The 19,085-nt window shown below is 41.3% G+C and overlaps 1 protein-coding gene and 1 long non-coding RNA gene across 4 annotated transcripts in view; one reads left to right on the forward strand and one right to left on the reverse strand.

Annotated features, from left to right (window-relative positions):
- Window positions 1–15,224, reverse strand: part of LOC120371779 — a 49,291-nt gene extending 34,067 nt beyond the window's left edge. For both annotated transcript variants that reach the window (XR_005584572.1, XR_005584571.1), the window contains exon 1: window positions 15,085–15,224. This is a non-coding gene — a long non-coding RNA (uncharacterized LOC120371779). The remainder of the gene's footprint in view (window positions 1–15,084) is intronic.
- Window positions 1–18,418, forward strand: part of LOC120371774 (vertebrate ancient opsin-like) — a 156,064-nt gene extending 137,646 nt beyond the window's left edge. Inside the window, exons 1-2 of one of the 2 annotated variants that reach the window (XR_005584570.1) lie at window positions 15,478–15,557; window positions 17,470–17,605. Coding sequence is in view for 1 of the 2 variants with exons in the window: in XM_039488000.1 (XP_039343934.1) it covers window positions 17,470–17,733 (264 nt within the window). In the remaining variant the exon portion in view is untranslated. Of the gene's footprint in view, window positions 1–15,477; window positions 15,558–17,469 lie in introns of those variants that run through there. The other variant, XM_039488000.1, reaches the window with a different exon arrangement.
- The last annotated feature ends 667 nt before the right edge of the window (window positions 18,419–19,085 follow it).

Here is a 19,085-nt window from a genome sequence, read left to right on the forward strand (position 1 = left end):
TGCATTGTGCAGGAGGTCAGACTATATGATCATAATGGTCCCTTCTGATCTTAAAGTCTATGAGTCTATGAGTCTATAATAGATCATTTGGAAAAAAAAACAAAAACAAAAAAACAACCACATCCTGTCCAGATAGCTCTTCCTGAGGATTCCTCAGACAGCAAGGAGTCAATGGTCACCCCCAGTGATTCAGCAAAACATGTAAGGGTGTATGATATGCTCATGTGACCCTGGACTCCATCTTGGGGTAGTAACTTTCCACAGACAGGGGCTGTGGGCTTTGTTTGGGACAATAAATTTCCATGCACATGGCAGAAGATATAAAAGACCTCTGAGACATTGCCATTTTGCCTCTTTCCTGCTCTAATTCTCTGGACTATAGATCTGCAACTAAAAGGAGCATCTTGAACTATGGACTGAGGACCTTCCAATCTTTTCTTCTTCTCTCTGTTAGGGCAAATTCATTTGTGAGATGTCTGAACAAGATCTGAGAACACTTCATCTTTCAAATTGTATTGAATAAGTGGCATTTCTGGTTGTTAAATTACCTGTTTTTGAAATGCAATGAATAGTCTGAATTGATAGCAAATGTTACTTACAGAAACACTGATCCTGAAGAAAGCACTCTGCATCCGAATCCTATCCACTTCACTAGGACTCAAGGATGTCTAGCACTTCAGGAGGCAGTCACTGTCATGCAGGGTTAAGCCTACAGTTTGGGCAGAATGAATTCCTTCCTGGTGACCATACCTAGGATCTATTCTAAGTCCTGCTCCCTCCACACAGTTGTATATAGGGTTTCCTGTTTGTCCAATTCTTTTAACAAGTACTATTTGAGGAATCTTCCATTAACATCTGAAGTCCTGGCAACGGTCAGATTGGTAGCTGTTAATCCACACTTCTTGGTACACAGATTGAAAAACCTTGTTGAATTATTTGATGCTATTATTTAGTCCTAAATGCTGATGTTCACTTCACAATTCCAATTCTTGGGGGGAAAAATAGATTTCAGACCCTGATGTTTAAACACTTGTACTGATTTTGCCCCATAATGTTTAAATACAAGTGTCAGATTTTAGGCACCTTAACCCAGTCAAAGACTCCTAAAAAAAGTGATCTGATTTTCAGAGTTATGAGCATTCATAGCTCCCATTGAATTAATTGAATTGTCTCAGGACATACATTTCCATCAGATATTCCATAGGGCTAGAAGAACCTTGATGTGTACTTTATTGCAGAGAGATCCACTGAGGAATGGAAAGGAGATAAAATAGCATAATTGTGGGAAATGCTTCCTGTGCAAAGTTCCCACACCCCTACTACAAAGGAAATGTGTACTTTCAGATGACGCAACGTAAGGTGGCACACTGCATTCCATATATTGTTCTTCTCTGGCATACATGGAAACAAGGTATTTACAGAAGAGAAGGGTTGGATGAAAATTCTGTCCAAACTGTTTTGACAAAAAGTCTGATTTTAAACCCAATAAATTTTTTTCACAAAAAGTGTCTGCTTTCCACGGAAAATTCCAGTCTCTCTGTTTGAGTCTACTATTTCAGCCCCAAAACTTAAAAGTTCTACAGCCATTTTCTCTGACCTCTCTCTCTCCACCCCCCAATCTAGTTCTACTGGAGCAGCAGCATTGAATCATTCACAGAAAGGCTGTTCAACTTTCTATACATAGTTGATGGCTGTGCTGAAGATTTTCAGAGCCCTCTAAGGAAGTTGGAGGCCTAATAAAGCCTCCAAATCCTTTAGGAGGTTTTGAAAACCTCAACCTAAGTAGATTATACGTGTATCTGTCTAGTCCCTCATAAGTAATAGACGGCATGCTAAGATTACAGATTGAGCTTTTCAAAGCAACCAAAGTGCTTTAGAAACATCTTCCATTAAAATTGATGAATGATGCGCCTAGACCCCCAGGAGTGCAAATCTAAGTCTCAACCATCATATGCACATAATGAGAGACCAACATTCAGATTAAAGATCAATCTAGCTTTTATACAAAATTGATTCCAGATTAGAGCGAGTTCACAAATATGCTAAGGTTATAAACAAGATCTTTATTTTAAAAGTTAATTCTCACTTTTATATTGTCCTTAAGACTGCCTTGGATCACTTGGCATGTTAAATATTTGTTGTAGTGCTGTTTCCAACAACATAGTAACAATGTGCCAGAAAATGTTCAGCCCTGGACTCTTATAATTCCTCTAGTTCTATAAGGAGATGGTATCTTTTATAGGAACCCATTGTTATTCAGTGGAATGTGCATTTGGCCGTTCTCTGAAAAACCTGAAGTAAAACCACCCTTTAGACAAAGGCATAACATCTAATAGCTGAAAGTTGAAGTCAGCAATGATCAAACTGGAGATAATGTGCAAATCGCTAACAGCAATGTTAATCAACCATCAGAATGGATTGCTAAGGGATGTGATAAATTGTCCATCTCCTGGAGTCTTTAAATCAGGGGTGTGAAACACACAGCCTGTGGGCATAATTATGTGATTTGCATTATATACTTGTGTTCTGCAGAATCTTAGCTTTCATTTAAAAAAAAGTTTCTAGCCTTTATAGCTGCAGAGATAACCTTCCAGCAGTGAACTGAGTGTAAACAGATGTCATAATATTTGCCCGAGTCTGCACACAGCCTGAAACAGTGACTCTGGGGTCAGTGCCGGCTCCAGCTGTTTTGCCACCCCAAGCAGTGAAACCCCCCCAAAAAAACAACAAAAAAAACCCAATGTGATTGAGCTGCTGCCAAAGTGCCACCAAGGAGCAAGACAGAGAGTGAAGGACTCGCCACTGAATTGCTGCCAATCTGGAGTGGGCCGATTGAGCTGTCGCCAAAGTGCCGCCGCCACTCCGGACATGTCGCGCCGACAACGGACGCACTGCCACCCCTTTCTATTGGCCGCCCCAGGCACCTGCTTCCTTCCCTGGTGCCTGGAGCCAGCCCTGTCTGGGGTGAAGATCCCATGTCCCCTCCTAATTCCATTCGAGCCAGACCCCTGAAGCCCAGTGAGGACACTTCAGTTTCAACATTAACTATCCAATTGTGGATTTTTTTGTGTGCCACATGGAACAGAAAAAGGAGGGGCCTTACGGGGGAGGAAATTGGGAGTTGCTTCAGGGAAGGACAGAAAAGACTCAGTGTCTACACTTACAAGCTTACAGCTGCACTGATACAATTGTGCCCCTGTAAGAGCACTCATGTAGTCACGTTATGTTGATAAGAGAGAGCTCTCCTGCTGACATCATAAAACCAGCTCAACGAGCGGCAGAAGCTATGGTAGCAGGAGAGCATCTTCCACTGATGTAACGCTGTGCACTTGAGTGCTTATGCCAGCAAAACTTATGTAGCGGGGGAGTGTTTTTTCACTGAGCAACAAAAGTTTTGATGACATAAGTGCTAGTTAGACATGGCCAAAGACTGAGAAAAAGGAGAGAGGAGAGAAGGGAGACAAAAAAACAGGTGTGCCAGGTGTGAAAAACAAACAAAAGTTATAATGACGAAAAGTGCCAGCATGGACAGTGCTTCATTGATGGGAGCCACGCTCCCAGAGACAAAGCTACCGCCCCTCATTGGGGGTGGTTTTATTTTTTCCACCAGGAGAGAGCTCTCTCCCAGCAATGAAGAGTGGCTACACAGTGCACCTTACAATGGTGCCCTGCCATTGTAAGGTTTGCAGTGTAGACATAGCCTAAAAGAACAGGAGTACTCGTGGCACTTTAGAGACTAACAAATTTATTTCAGCATAAGCTTTCGTGAGCTGCAGCTCACTTCTTCGGATGCATAGAATGGAATACACAGACAGGAGATATTTATACATACAGAGAACATGAAAAGGTGGAAGTATGCATACCAACAGGAAGAGTCTAATCAATTGAGATGAGCTATCATCAGCAGGAGAAAAAAAAATTTGAAGTGATAATTGAGATGACCCATAGAAGGTGTGAGGAGAACTTAACATAGGGAAATAGATTCAATTAGTGTAATGACCCAACCATTCCCAGTCTCTTTAAACCTAAGTTAATTGTATCTAATTTTCATATTAATTATTACCAACTATGAGAAACAGCTCTTCACTGAATGGCTAAGAATTGTTTAAAAGGTTTTTGCTGAAGAGAAAAAGTTACATAATCTCATCATTTCCCCTGACTCATAACAAATAAGTTAAGTGCCTCAGCATAATACATAACAGAATGCATCTTCCTTTTAGAACCAGTACTGTAGGGTTCTTATTTGTAATCCTACCATGGCATATGCTATAGTTGTAGCTAAACATGAACTAGACCAAAACAATTCCTAACAAATGAACCAATGGAAGAATCTCCAGAAACACAATGGCATTAGCATGCTTGTCAGACTGAAATGTGTTACATTTCATATTAATTTGCAAATTTTTTCCCAGTAGACAACAGGCAGGCTAAATGGGGAGTAAATTGCAGTAGGAGATGCAATCATAAGGGAACTATGCAAATTAGAACCACTTAGCTTTCAATTAACCCAATTCTGCCATTCTTATGGCTTGTGGTACTATAGTGGTATAGTGAAAAGTGGTACAACCTGCTAGTTTGGATACAGTTACACTGGTATAAAAAGCACTTATACCACTCTAGCTCACTCTGGTCAGGCACCTTCATATCAGTATAACTTTACCCACACTACAGGTTGTACTATAATAGCTATTTTGCTGTATGCATGTACCTAATAGTTACATCAGGTACAGAGCAGGCCTGACTTGTTTAACAGCACCTGTTTCCTAGGGACGTTGTGGAATCCCCATCATTGGAGACTTTTAAGAACAGGTTAGACAGAAACCTGTCTGGGATGGTGTAGATATGCTTAAACCTGCCTCAGCACAGGGGGATAGACTACATGACCACTTGAGGTCTCTTTCAGCCCTACAATTCTATGCATAGTCCTATTTCTGTCATTGTTACTACTCAATGTAAGTATAGATGGTAGGCTTATGCTCAGTGTTATCAACACTAGTGTCATAATTCATCTTCCGGATCTGGGATAAATGCTATGAACAGATTTTATTACATAACTGTTCAATTCTTTGATAGTAAATAATACATGTTTATCTTTCAACCAACTAAGTTTTATACCAGTCCAACTCTAAAAATAGCATGCATACTAAAAGATGTGCTTTTGCATTTATTTTTCTTCTAAAGTTTCCCTTTTAGGGAAGTCACATACCAGTCCAGTGCATTTCCTAATTTCATGGATGTGGTGTGTTATTCTTCATGCTAAATTCTGGGTGTGACACCCAGAGATGCACTGCAGGAGGGTAGAGGTCTGTTCTGCATATAAAGGGCTGCCATTTACTACTTTGATGGAGCTAGTACCTTTCACAAACCATCCCAGCCATTCATTGCATTTGAGAAGAAATCAAATTAAGTGAGACAAGGCTTATTACTGCTCCCCTCAGTTTCCCTCAATGGTAGTCAAGCAGAGATCTCCAGCTAAACCAAAACTCCTTCCCTTCCAGAAGAAGAGACCAAAACACAAACAGTTCTAACAAACCATCATTGGTCCAGTTTCTCACCCTCAAGTGTGAGAGCAATCCCCGCTCCTCCCTTACTGCAGGGCTGTGAATAGGACTTCTGCCCATCATCTCATAAGCACTAGTCTTGAGCTCAGGAACAAGAAGCTGGAACCCAGTTCATCTCCCAGCCTCTCTATGCTCCCTTTACACATGGCCTCTTTCTTCACTCTGCCACACTTGAAGCATGGGGCTCCATTCAACTCTCATCCTAGCCAAATGATACCACTTCCTAGGTGCTTCAAGAATCGCTTTGTAGCCAACTTTCAGTTCTATCCACTCCAGGGTTTTGTAAGTTACATGCCACTCTTACTCAGGGAAGATTGTAAGGTTATAGTCCAACCCTACAGGAGGATGAATGTGTCTTTTAGCATTTCTGGCCCTCCTGTAAAGTGTTACTGTATTGCTGATAATTTCTGTTCTGTGTTGCTGAAATACTGTTTTGTGTAGATCACTCATTTCATCCACAAGACAGGAGATATATCCGATGCCATCTTTTTAGAAAAAATGTTTTCTACTGCTTTTTTGTGGAGATGAGTCTTATTTCTGCATCATTAGCCAGTTAGAATAGAAATATAGTTTCACTACATTTGTTATATGCTTAGTTCCTCTTCCGATAGTTTGTATTTGATTTTCTTTGCTTCTGAATCCCTTTGATACTGTTCAGTGTATGCAGCTTAAATTGCAGGATTATTTTTCTACAGATAATGAACATGGTTTAGTTAGACTACTTAGTTGCAAACATGTTTAGAAATCGTTGTTTCTAGAGCTAGTGAAAACTTGTCAATTTTTTTTAGACAAAAATGTCATTTTCGTCAACATTGATACATTATGAAAGGTGTTAATGTCAATGAACAGAATACTCCTGGTGGAAAAAAATATTTCAAAGTGAAAATGTGTTTCATAATTCAGACGTTTCCTGCAAACCAGAAATTACTTTCGACAAGTTCTTTCCTACTCTATGGTCAGCACTTAGATATCCTGGTTAGGGAGTCTCATTCAACTACTGCAAACTGAGACATTTTGTTGGTATAGCTGTGACTTGTAAATACTAAGAATGGATTTGAAATCAATAGGTAGAAATTGGTATATACTTGTACAGCTGAAGTTGGACAGACTTACACCATGGTCCTTGGGACAGAGAAAGAAAGACACCCAGGGGAATACATGCAGCTTCCGAATTATACAAGAGAGAGTGTGCACATGAGCCCTCAAACATATAGAAAGTTGCATGTTTTCTCACACTGAAAGAAGGTGACAGCCACTATAGAGCAGCAAGTAAAATGAGAAACAATGGAGATGCGTCAAGAACTGAGGGTCCACAGGGCTCTTAGGAGCTAGCAAATTCCAACCTGCTACCCTGGGTCCTGCTAACAGTTGCCAGAATAAAAACTGAGCCCCAACAGAGCACTCCAGTCCTGGAATCCGATTGGCAGAACAGTGGGGGTCCTGACTGGTTCATCACTGCTATACAAACCCAGCACAGGAGCAGGAAGTTGTCCATGCAACTGGGATTTCCCTACTTAAGACTACTTCCTCTGCAATACCTGCTCCTTGCTACTGCTCTCCTGGTAACCCAACCCTACCTGCCTCCTGATACCTGACTCTCAGTTTTGCCCTCTGACTTGCCTTGGACTCTGGCCTTCTGGCTTGCCTGGTATCTGACCCGGCCTGACTACCAACTCCTGCTCTGACCACTAGGTACGACTGCCCATGCCCCATCATGACAAGAATGAGAGCTATCAAGGGGAATAGCATCAAATAGTGAATATTAGAGTGTCACAAATGATAGAAAATGATGATCTACAGGAACCAGTTCTGCTTCCACTGAAGTCAGTGGATAAACTCCAAATGACATAATTTGCAGGCTCAGGTCCATAACAATCATGACATACTAAACATTATAAAGGAAAGAACGTAGACCCATATGCTCAGATTGCCAAAAAGTAAAATCCTCCGCCCATGGCAGCACATGATGAAGCCAGCATCTCACGATACTAGTATATAATGCAAGGTAATGTTCATGTAAATTTGATTGCTTCCAAACCCTTTCCATAGGGAATGTCACTTTCAAAATATACCCCTCGATACTGCCTCATTGGTTTCACTTCCATCCCTGAATAAGGACTGGTAGCATGGCACAAGAGAGGTTAAGGAGCAGATTATGCTTTGAAGACTCTGGCTTGACCTGGAGGAGCTATCAGAAGAATCATGCTACCAGGAGACATTCTCATATGGAGGTCCAGGAGCACAGGGGGAGCATGCCCCCAGCATCATCTTGTACATTGCAGTGGCATGTTCCATCTAGCACATCTAGACAGTTCTTCCATCACTGCTTCAGTCAGATATGGGGCATCATCCCTACCTCACTGCAGGTGGCTTGTACTGCAAGGAAGGCTGAGTGTACACAGGGACCGTAACTGTTCCTAACACTTGTGGATCATATATGGTTGTAGCCCCTTATGTCTCCCTGCACAAGGGTGAGCATCTGGTCCTGAAGATGGTATGTTTCTGTAGTAGAGAATACTCTGGGAGCATGTGAGGTGGCTAAGAAATTATATTAAGATATATATCAGGTGCTCGTTAACTCACAGACGAGAGGCCTAGCAAAGTATGCTAGCCAGATGCTTGTACTGCACTCATTACCTTAGTATCTGAGCATTTTCTGAGGCAGGCTAAGCCAGCACATAGAGGTATTGTGAGGGGTTGGGTCACAGAAACTCCTTTGGGACTGCCACCTGATGTGCCTAGACTACCTCTGAGCCCGTTTTCCCTGCCAGCTTGGGGGTTCAGTACCTGGCCTTGTTTGAGCCAGACGTGCTTGCCTCCTGCAAACATAGATCCAAGTCTGAACCACGTCCCCCACAAGCTGCAGGCTTAACTGAAAACAGCTTAAGAAGTGCTCCTGTCTCCAGCACTCAGATACCCAGATACCAATGGGGTCCAAACCCAAATCCATTTTATTCTGTATAAAGCTTATACAGCATAAACCCATAAATTGTCCGCCCTCTATAACACTGATAGAGATATATGCACAGCTGTTTGCCCCCGCCCCCAGGTATTAATACTGACTCTGGGTGAATTAATAAGTAAAAAGTGATTTTATTAAATATAAAATATAGGATTTAAGTGGTTCCAAGTAATAAGACAGAACATAAATTACCAAACAAAATAAAATAAAAACACACAAGTCTAAGCCGAATACAGTAAGAAAGTGATTACAGATGAAATCTCACCCTCAGAGATGTTCCAATAACCTCTTTTAGAGACTTCCTCCTAGTCTGAGTCCAGCAATCACTCACACCCCTATAGTTACTGTCCTTTGTTCCAGTTTCTCTCAGGCATCTCCTTAGGGTGGAGAGGCTAGCTTTTGTGCTAGCTGAAGACAAAATGGAGGGGTTTTCCCAGGGGCTTATATAGTCTCTCTTTTGTGGGTGGAAACCTCTTCCCCTCTCCTATGCAGGATCCAGCTCCAAGATGGAGTTTTGGAGTCACATGTCCATGCATGACTCAGTTCCTTACAGGCCAGTGCCACATTCCCAGGAAAGCTCAGATGTGGATTGACATCTCTCAAAGTTAATTGTTCGCTTAAGTGTTTCTTGATTGGGCACTTACTGAGAATAGTCTTTTCTCAAGAAGCTGACCAACTGCTTCACCGAGTCTACTTAAAAACAAACAAGTACATAGCCAATATTCATAACTTCAAATATGCATGCAAATAGGATGAATATATCCAGTAGATCATAACCTTTGCAGAGATCTGTTAACTGTAATGTTTTATGCATGTGTGTCATATTTACACTGTAAGCATATTTCTATAAAGCATTATGGGGTGCAATGTCACTGGTATACTCAGAAATTTCAATCAGAAATTGAAAAACAGTTCATACTATGTCAGATTCAAAACAGCATAGGCAAATCTCAGTTTGCTGAGCCCCAGTCAAGACTGCTGCTAGAAACTCGGTGCTGAATTTTTGGCTTATTTCAGGGAAAAGTTCATAAGTTGAAGCTTTGTCGCTGTAAAGAGGACAGTCTGTTGATATGTTATCACTGGAGACTGTTCACTTGTGAAACTGGGCCAGATGACTGAAAAAAGAAAACTAATTAGTTTGCTTCATAATTGAATAACCTCAGGCAATTATTGGAGTAACACTTTGGTAATCTGTTTCCCTTTATGAAATATTTCACAAAGAAAAGGCACTGGCTTGAGGGTGCAAGAATGGATAAACAAGGTTTTAGTTTCTCAAAGCTGTGTTTACTAAGTGACAATTTATATCGGACATACAATTATTCCTACCTACATAAGCATGATGATAATATTGGAATCTATCAATGTACATACATTCTTAATACCAACTCTAAGTGAGTCCAGCATCTCCATAAAAGTGCTCATTTGTTGTTCCCTTAGCATCTCATTTGGCATTGTACATTGGCTTGTGTAGCACCAAATTGTATTATGAAGCACTATATTATTTAGTGCCCAATCCTGCAAGCACTTATTTGCATGGGAAAGGATTGACTGCATGTACAAATAAGGGTTGTCAATTAACTCAGGGCTTGGCTACACTTGCAAGTTGCAGCGCTGGTAGAGGCTTTCAGCTGCGCACACACCTGTCCACACTTGCAGGGCACAACCAGCGCTCTGCCTCCCTGCAGCGGCTGCTGCGCCAGGCCTGCACACTGGTTGTGGGGTTGGGTATGGGTTCTTTCTGCATGCAGCACTGGTCATCAAGTGTGGACACTCACCAGCGCTGTTATTGGCCTCCAGGGTATGGTTATAATCCCATCCCAGAATTAATTTTTTGTTTTGTTGTTTTGTTGTTTTGTGTTCTTTGTTTTTTGTGTCATGTTCTGCCTCCGCCTGGGCACCGGAGCTGCTGCTGTTTCTGCTGCTCCAACTGTGTGCTGTGTGTAAACTCTGTAAATCAACAATGAAATGAAATGAAGGTGTGGTTGAGTGTTGAGTTGCTTTGCTTGAGGAGGGGAGGGGGAGAGGGGGGGGGGAGGGGGAAAGAGGGTTTGGTGTAGTTCAGCCCTCAGACAATGACTCTTTCAGTCAAATACATTATTCACAAATGCAAGTGTTTATCATTCAGATGCATTTATTATGCCGTTTTATGTGCATCTGAAAAATGTGTGATCTGGCTGTGCATATCTGAATTAAGAGCTGAATGCAAAAGTTGGAACAGAAACTCCAAACATTTCCGTCAGTGAGTAGTTCCATTGTTACCAGTTTACACCAGCTGAGGGTTAACCATTCATTACAGCTTCTACTGATCATTTATCAACCTCTTATAAAGTATTTATAAATATACCCTTAATATCAAGTGTGTCCCAGATTGTAAGAGATCCACAAATACAACCACAATAGATGTAAAAGCTTCTGGTTCGTAAGTGCAAAAAGTGCACCTGAGTTGCACTCTGGAATGCTCATTTGCAAATTAAATTAGGGCTTTTTCCTATGGAAACAGTTATAAACAGTACAACAGCAGTTAAGATGTCCTTTGAAAGTCTCTTCCTGCTCCTGCTTCTAAATCAGTGGCCAAATACCCAATCATAAAAGGGAGCAGGATTGGGCTCAACTTCAAACACAAGTCTCTTTCAGCTGATTGTGTGCCATTCTCTGGGGGATGGGAAGCATGGCACAGAAAGGAGCTGTTTAGGGTTAGGTTTAATTGTATACAATGTACTTTGTTCCCTGTTTGAGGATTAATTGTGCTTTTTCCTGAGAGTAAGAAGAGACTAACCTATTCCTCCACCTCAGGTGGGTTGAATCCAAGCAGCCATACAGTATTACACTGTATTCAAAAATACATTTTGATATGACCTTGAAGTGCCTGCATTGTGAAAACTCTTCAAAGGAGCATTTAACGACTGCATATTATTCAACAACATTAGCAAGCCTCCTTTTGCCTTATGAAAGATGTAGCCACATATTTCCTGTCTTGTGAAATTTGCTGCCTTCCCAGAGCTCTAGCCAAGATCATAGGGAAGAACCTTAAGTTTATACTTAAGTTTCACTAGCATAACTATGTCAGTAAGGGGTGTTATTTTTTGACAGAGCTATGCCAGTCAAATCAGAGTGAAGATGCAGTTGTACTTGTATAAGGCACTTCATGACACTATAGTTTATTTTGCTGAATTGGAATAAGGTGAACTGACTGTACTAGGGGTTGCTGCTTTTGCCTACAAAGCCTAAGATTTGGGTCACATTTTTTAGCCTATTTTTGCATCTTTACAGGCATGGATTTGTTACTTATTAAAGAAAGCAGAGACACAGCTCTCCTGTGACTCGAGCAGCTGGGACCCTAAGCAGGGCCTTGGTTTGAGCTTGGCTCAGATCCTGGGATTCATTTCTAGCCAGGGCTTGGGAGAAAACACTGCACGTCTGCCACTCTGTGGGAAGAAGAATGGCCTTGGACATTTCCATGAAGCCATATTTATTAGTCCAATATCTTTCCCCTAGTCACCAGTCTTAATTTTGCACACCTGTGTGTGCATGGACCTGTTTCTGAAGGGTGTGCTGACATGCCCTAAACTGCCCCTTATCAACACCTGTTAAAGAGAAGCTTCCCCTAAACATTTGTACAAATATAAGTGTAGCTTATATGCCTCTTTCCAGAAAGACAGCGGTGGTACAAGCTTATTCAAACCACTTATTAGGAATTCAGTAGAATGTACAAAGAGATTATTTCACTATTCACCAAGCTGTCATCTTGCCCCATTGTCCTGTTTTCCTAGGTCCTGCCCCACTGTCATCTACTTTCCATTATTATTTGAGAAATTCAAAGATAAAAGGCTGCAAAGGTGTCACTCTGATGTAACTGGTCTTTTCAGCAGAAAAGGAATTGGAGTGTTCCTGGCATTGACAAATCTTAGATTGAAAATACCATCCTTATTCAAGAGAAATCCATTGGGGGCAGCTTTTCAGGGACGCTCAGATTCATGAAGTGTGATAGTTACATAGGAACACATGGTAGGAATGGCAATGCCAGAACACATGTCCATCTAGTCCCATGTCCTGTCTCTGACAGTGACCAGAACCAGCTGCTTTAGGGGAAGATCCAAGAAACCCGCAACATGGACAACTATGGAATAACCTGTCCACAAGGAAAGTTTCTTTCTATACCCAGTCAGTTAGTGATTGGCTCATGCTCTGAAGCATGGGGGTTTCCTCTCTTAAACCCCCATTATCCCATCTAATCTAACTAGGGATGTTTTATAATCCACATAAATCTCTAATCCTTTTCTGAACCCTGCTAAGCTCTTGGACTCAATAGCAGTTTGAGGCACTGAGCCCCACAGGTCAGTGCCTAGAATAATACATATTTACCTTTTTTAAATTGTGTTGCTTTTCAAGGCCATTGAATATCTCTGAACCCTTTCTAGTTCTGCTGTAACTTTATGACAGTGTCCTGAACTGTATAAATTATTCCCAATGAGGGTATGCCATCAGTTCCAAGAATGGCATTAAATATTTTCAGTACTAAGTTCTGCCCCAAGACTTATGCACCCACAACTCTATCGTCTGCATTGAATAGGCTGTCACTGACCTGTCCACAGTGACACGCGTGCCTCCACTGCGCCGCCCCCCCGGTCATAGTTATTTAGAATCCAGCATGAGTAGTTCAAAGAATTCCATTCTATGTGCATTTGTCAGAGATGACTTTTTCAACACTAGCATAATACCCAGTCACTCAGCTTTGACAACTCCCTGTGAAGTTTCTCACAGCCAGCTCTAGTGCAGTAAGAAGTGATTGCGTCTTCTGCAAGTTTTGCCACCTCATTGTTCATCCCCCTTTTCAGATTAAATAATACTGGGACAAGTGCAGAACCTGTGTGGAACCCCACTATTAACCTTTAGTCCTGCTGAAAGTTGACCACTTATTTCTATTCTGTTTTCTCTGAGCTAATTTCTAATCCATTACAGTATTTTTTCTCTCACCTCATGACGAGGCTTTTCAAGAAACAAACGAATTGGGGACTTATAGCAGAAGATTTTCAAAAGACACTGAAGGCAGCTAAGCACTCAATTTCTATTGACTTTCAAAGGGAGTTTGGGTGCTTAAGTCGCTTGGAAAAATCTCCCTCGTTAATTATATTAATTGGTTCTCCTTTGTCTATGATTTTGCTGTCATGTTTAAAGTAGTATAGTAGGTTAGAAGGCATGCTTTTCTTTTACTTAAGGAAAAAAAAATCACACCATGGTTATCGCCATGTGATCATTTCAATCAATTTATCCGAAACTGAAGTAGACTTACTGCTCTGTAATTCCTAGAATGACTTCTAAGACCTTTTAAAATGCATAACTCTGGTATTTGCTCCTGTCCAGTGCTGTGGTACAGTAGTAGATTTTTAATGATGGATTGCACATTCTCTTAGCTGCGTAGCCACTTCATTCTTAAAATTCCTTTGGGACTCTTGGATGTACAGTGGAAATACTAAGAAATTAGAGGGTTTTTTTATTTATATCCCCATAGCACCTAGGAGTCACGGATGAGGACTCCCTAGTGCTAGGCACTGTACGAACAGAGCAAAATGTGGTCCCTATCCTATAGATCTTACAGTACAAGTAGAAGACAAGAACCATACTCCCTATACCTGATGGAGAATGCTGCAGAAGCCAGTAATGCCTCTAAAAAGAAGGAATTAGCACCACTGTATATGGGTCCCGATGACTCGTTGCTCTTTAATTCGTCAATTTGTTTCACCATCTCCTCTTTTGACACTTTAATCTCGGACAGTGCTTCATCTACTAGCTGAAAATTGTAAGCATCTCCCCATTATCCTCTGCAGTAGAGACTAATACAAAGAAGTCATTTAACTTCTCTAACATCCTTAAACTCCTCAGTTATTCCCTTTATTCACCACAGATTCTTGCACTAGCTTCAAGGTGGATGTCCTGTAGTCATAATAGCTGAAAATACATGATTTAATTTGAATAAGTTACAAGAAGTCTTAAGAACCAGAGTGGAGAGGTTAATTGTGAAAAACTAGAGATGACAGTTAAAGTTTCTGTCACAGGGTCTATCCCCACCAAGACACCCTCAAATGGCTGGCCAGTTGCAACATGTGCATCCAACCTCAGTTTCCCCTTTTTCAGTCCCCAGAGCCAGCTGACTTGCCCCTCCTTTTCTCACCAACAAGACCAGCAGCCGTCTCACCCACCCAGGAAAGGAAAGTGGTTCTTCTCACAGTCTAACAGATCCTCTGTTTTCTGGAATCGTTTATTAATATGTGCCTCAACTCCCAGGTCCCTCAAACTGAAACAGTTCACAAACCCTAAAGTTAAAGAGACACCGGTTCACCAAGTTTGTTGTCCCTGTGCCTATCCTGACACACACACACACACACACACACACACCTCTCCAGGTCATCTAGTTACCTAAGGCAACAATCCGTACTTCATGACTCTTGCAACCATACTTCAGGGCCTCCACCCCACTGACCAGTCTCCAAATTTCTTACAACTCTTCCACTGCAACTGTCACCTCAGGGCTCCTGCAGTGTTCCATTCCCCAGGCCTCCTTACCCCTACTGAGCTCCTCCAGAATCATCCTCTGCCCCTAGGTGAAACAGATATTCCCCTTCACGGAGGAACTGCCTCATAAGACTTCCAGTTGGTGGAGTTCCCCAGCTCCAGTCAGTCCTGACCCACCAACTCTGCCCAGTTCTTCCTCTGGGCCAAATCTTCTTCCCTGCCAAGAAGCTCCCAACTTGTGCTCTCTCAGGAGAAGCTCATACAGCTTGCTCCAGAAAACCCTTACCTCCCACTTCCTGCCTCTTCTTCCTCCTTGTCCTAACAAAGCCTAGGTTTTCAGACATCAGGTGCCTTCTATCAGGCAGCTAATTAATCACAGATGAACTGGACCAACTCTCAAATGGGCCAATCACCCTGTGACAGTTGTAATTTAATCCTGTTCCACACCGAGGGCGGGGGGAAGAAGAGAACACTAGGAAATATTCCTTGTATGCAGTGCAGCAATTGAGGGTTTTTCAGTGCAGGTAAGAATCATTTAATATTTCAGAACTCGCCATCTCTAGTTTATAGGGAGCAGACTTTAGAGCACTATTAGCAGAGATTGCTTTAAAAACTATGGAGAAGGTCAGCATTGAGAACTGACCTCTGTAATGCAGCACAAAACCATTTTGATGAAAAATGGCTCTTTTGACCAACTGAAAATTCTCTAACAAAATTTTCCTGTTGGTTGAAGCTGACTTTAAAAAATCCCATTCAAACGATCATTTCTCAACAATCTGGTGATATGTTTTGAGTAATCGTTTGTTTAATTAATAGGTACGAATGGCCTTAACTCACACTTCATAGACAAATTCTAATCTCCAATGCACTCCATTTTTGGCTGAATATCTAAACAAAAAAAAAAACAACAACAACCACACCACTGCATAACAGATGCTTGCCTCACAAAAAGTCTGTCTGGAAGGCTTAGCTCCAGTAAGCTACCTAATTTCCTTTTTATTCCCCCCAATAAGATTCAATTAGGCAGACAACCTTGCTCTGATGTTCAGTTAATTGAAGCTCCACCATATTTTCAATAAGCCAGCCACAGGCTAGTACGATTGATTTGCTGGTATCATTAGCAGGTTCTGGCAGCCTTTTAGATCATGGTTGAATTAATGCATTTTGCCTATGATTACATAGTCATTATAATAAAGCCTACTAAGCTATTAGCCATGAGTTCTCCCATCTGAAGATTACAGCTCTTTAGTCAGAAGTGAATGAAATGAATTAGGTTGTAACAGGCAGATATACAGTACAGAAATTCCTACATGCCTTTAGGTTATTACTCTGCACAAGCCTACTGGAGTTAACTATCAAGGACATTGTAATTTAAAGGTCTTTGTGAGGTAAAACAATGGAATATTCTGTATAGTCAGCATAATATTGAGTTCTAGTAATCTTCTTCAGTACTCCAACCCTTCAACTGCAGCAACTCCAGCTTTGACATCCCTTTCCACATACTCTCTGCACCTTTTCCTCATGCATGTGTGTGAAGCATGTATGACGTGATGACCTGCTGAGGTCCCTTCCAGCCTTTGTTTCTATGATTCTATGCTGGCCAAGCCACTTCCCTCTCCTTATTTAAACTCCTCCTTGTAAATCACTTCTGGTGTTTGTCAACAAGAAAATAGTGAACTATGCAAAATATCATTTATATTGAATAGAAATCCCTTGTGTGCAAAGTCCATATCAAAGTCATGGCATGATCTTGGTCTTATCTTTGTTCTTCCCTTGCCTCCTACCACGTTTCTCACCCTTTTGTTGCATTACTTCTGAAACTAAATTGGAAACTCTTTGAGTAGGGACTCTATCTTTCTATAGAGAACTAAGAGCCTAGAACACTACAGAGTTCTGGAAGAGAGGATATTCTGAACAGTCTAGCTGTGCACATAGATGCCTTATGTTATGTTCTTTACTTGCTTCTCTTATCCACCCTCTTCTGATCCTTTGTATTGCTTGTTATACTCACTACTGCATCATGGCTTAGTTGATCCAACAACATCTTGCACACAACCAATGGTTCACTTGTGCAGAACCCATGGCGTCTGGGGGTTCTTTCCGGGCACAGCAATTAGCACCTACATGCTGGGATTGGTGCTCTAGCTTGTAAACTGTTCAAGGCAATAAATGGTTTTATACAATCCCCAGCATAATAGAGTCCTGATCTCAGCTGGGGCCTCTGATGGCTACTGTAAAAAAACCAACATAAAAAACCAAGTTGAATCGCAACATAATACAATTAACCACCCATGGTGTTTTGCATTATTGTTCGAGGAAATTAAGTGCTGTACCCAAAGGAAGACCTGGGAGTACCATTGCGTGAAATGTTTCACACAGAATAGGATGGTGTGAGTAAATAATATTCTCACTCATTGTTTATGTTTTGTATCTTAGTTTTACAGGTGCTTTTGTGCACTTCTGAAATGTGATAAAACATCTGCTACCACCAGCAACAAGTTTTCTTCAAAGACCACCCGAGTGTGCCGCACTACACCAAGGGTACAGGACAACAACTTCACCTTTGTTGCTGCATCTGCAGGACCGCCATCCTCGGAACGGCAGGAGGCCACTGTTAGCTTGCAGAATCCAGAGCCAACCACAGACAATGGCCGAGGGGCAAAACGAGAAGTGCTGCTTGTAGCTCACTATAGCGCTTAATCAATGCGAACACTGACTTATGCTATGTGATTTGGGGGTGTTGGTGGACAGGAGAAACACCTGTCAACTGGTTTTGTGAGTTTGCCTACCACTTAAAGTGATGTATGTTCAATCCACCAACAAGCTGTTGCTGTCATTCCTGAAGATCCTGGTAAATGGCATTTCAGAACCTTTGGGGTTTTTTAATTAATTAAAACAAGGGTCTCCTCTTAAAAAGTTGGGGGAGGTGGGTAAGTTAAAAAACCCACAACACAAACACATTCTAAAGATTTTCCTTATGCTATAAAGACGTCTGATGCCTCTTATTATACCCATTGTAAGTGTCAGGTGTTCCATCCTGGAATTTGTCAGGATATTTCGTCACTGAATAGAAACCCAGCAAATGAGTAACTTATTCTCCACTGGCATGCAACATCAGCAGTATTCCACAGCATATCCTTTTCTCAAATTATGTAAGTATGTGCTTTGGATTATACATATCTTAAACTCATTTAACTCTTCAGTACAAGCCTGCATACATTATAATATTTTTTTAATATCTTGAGCCACTCAGAAATTAAGCTATACGTATTGGACATTTGCCAAGGTTAATTCTTGCTAGATAAACTATTCAAAAAACAATACACATTTTTAGGATTCTTGAAGGATTCTGATTTTGGGAGAAGAGGGGAAGTTAAGCTATAGTTTTTGTGGGGATATCTGGTAGAGATCTAGTCACTTGTTTAAGCAAACAAGGCAGCAAAGAGATCTATCTTGCCTCTCTCCAGAGCCATGGATCTATAAATAAATTCAAAATTGTGTAACTGAGCATGAGTTCAGAGAAGCATCATTATTCAGAGCATGAAGATGATTGATCCTGCAGATCATTGCACTGATGCCTGGATTTGTGAAGATTAAGCGCTTTTGGAGAGCATATTCTTGCCTTAAGAGGGTTGGAGAAGGATGCACGCCAACCATGTCTTCAACCATTCAGTGTAATTTGATCTACAAAGAGGCACAGTGTTGACATATTGCAGTGGAGAAAGTTAGTCATCCCAGTCCACAGTAACAAATATGTTGAAGAGTTTCCTTGGTAGTCATCAATATATAAGTGGGCATATGCCTCTGTTTTACCTGCAAGTTTCTGGTTTTTCATAAGGTGTCCAATCAATTTCTTTCAGGACACTTAAGGGTCCCATTTCGGGGGTTTCAAAACATTTGGATTTTTGTAACTTGAAAGTGTTCAAAACATATTGCTATACAAAGAAGAGTTTGCTCATTATTTATCAGGAACAAACAGTCCAGTGTTCACTGTAATGTGAAGAGTTGAGAGTGCAGACACTAAAAAATGCTCTATTTCTCAAAGTGAAAGT

Source organism: Mauremys reevesii, linkage group 9 (assembly GCF_016161935.1).
Source record: "Mauremys reevesii isolate NIE-2019 linkage group 9, ASM1616193v1, whole genome shotgun sequence".
NCBI classification, from domain to species: domain Eukaryota; kingdom Metazoa; phylum Chordata; order Testudines; family Geoemydidae; genus Mauremys; species Mauremys reevesii.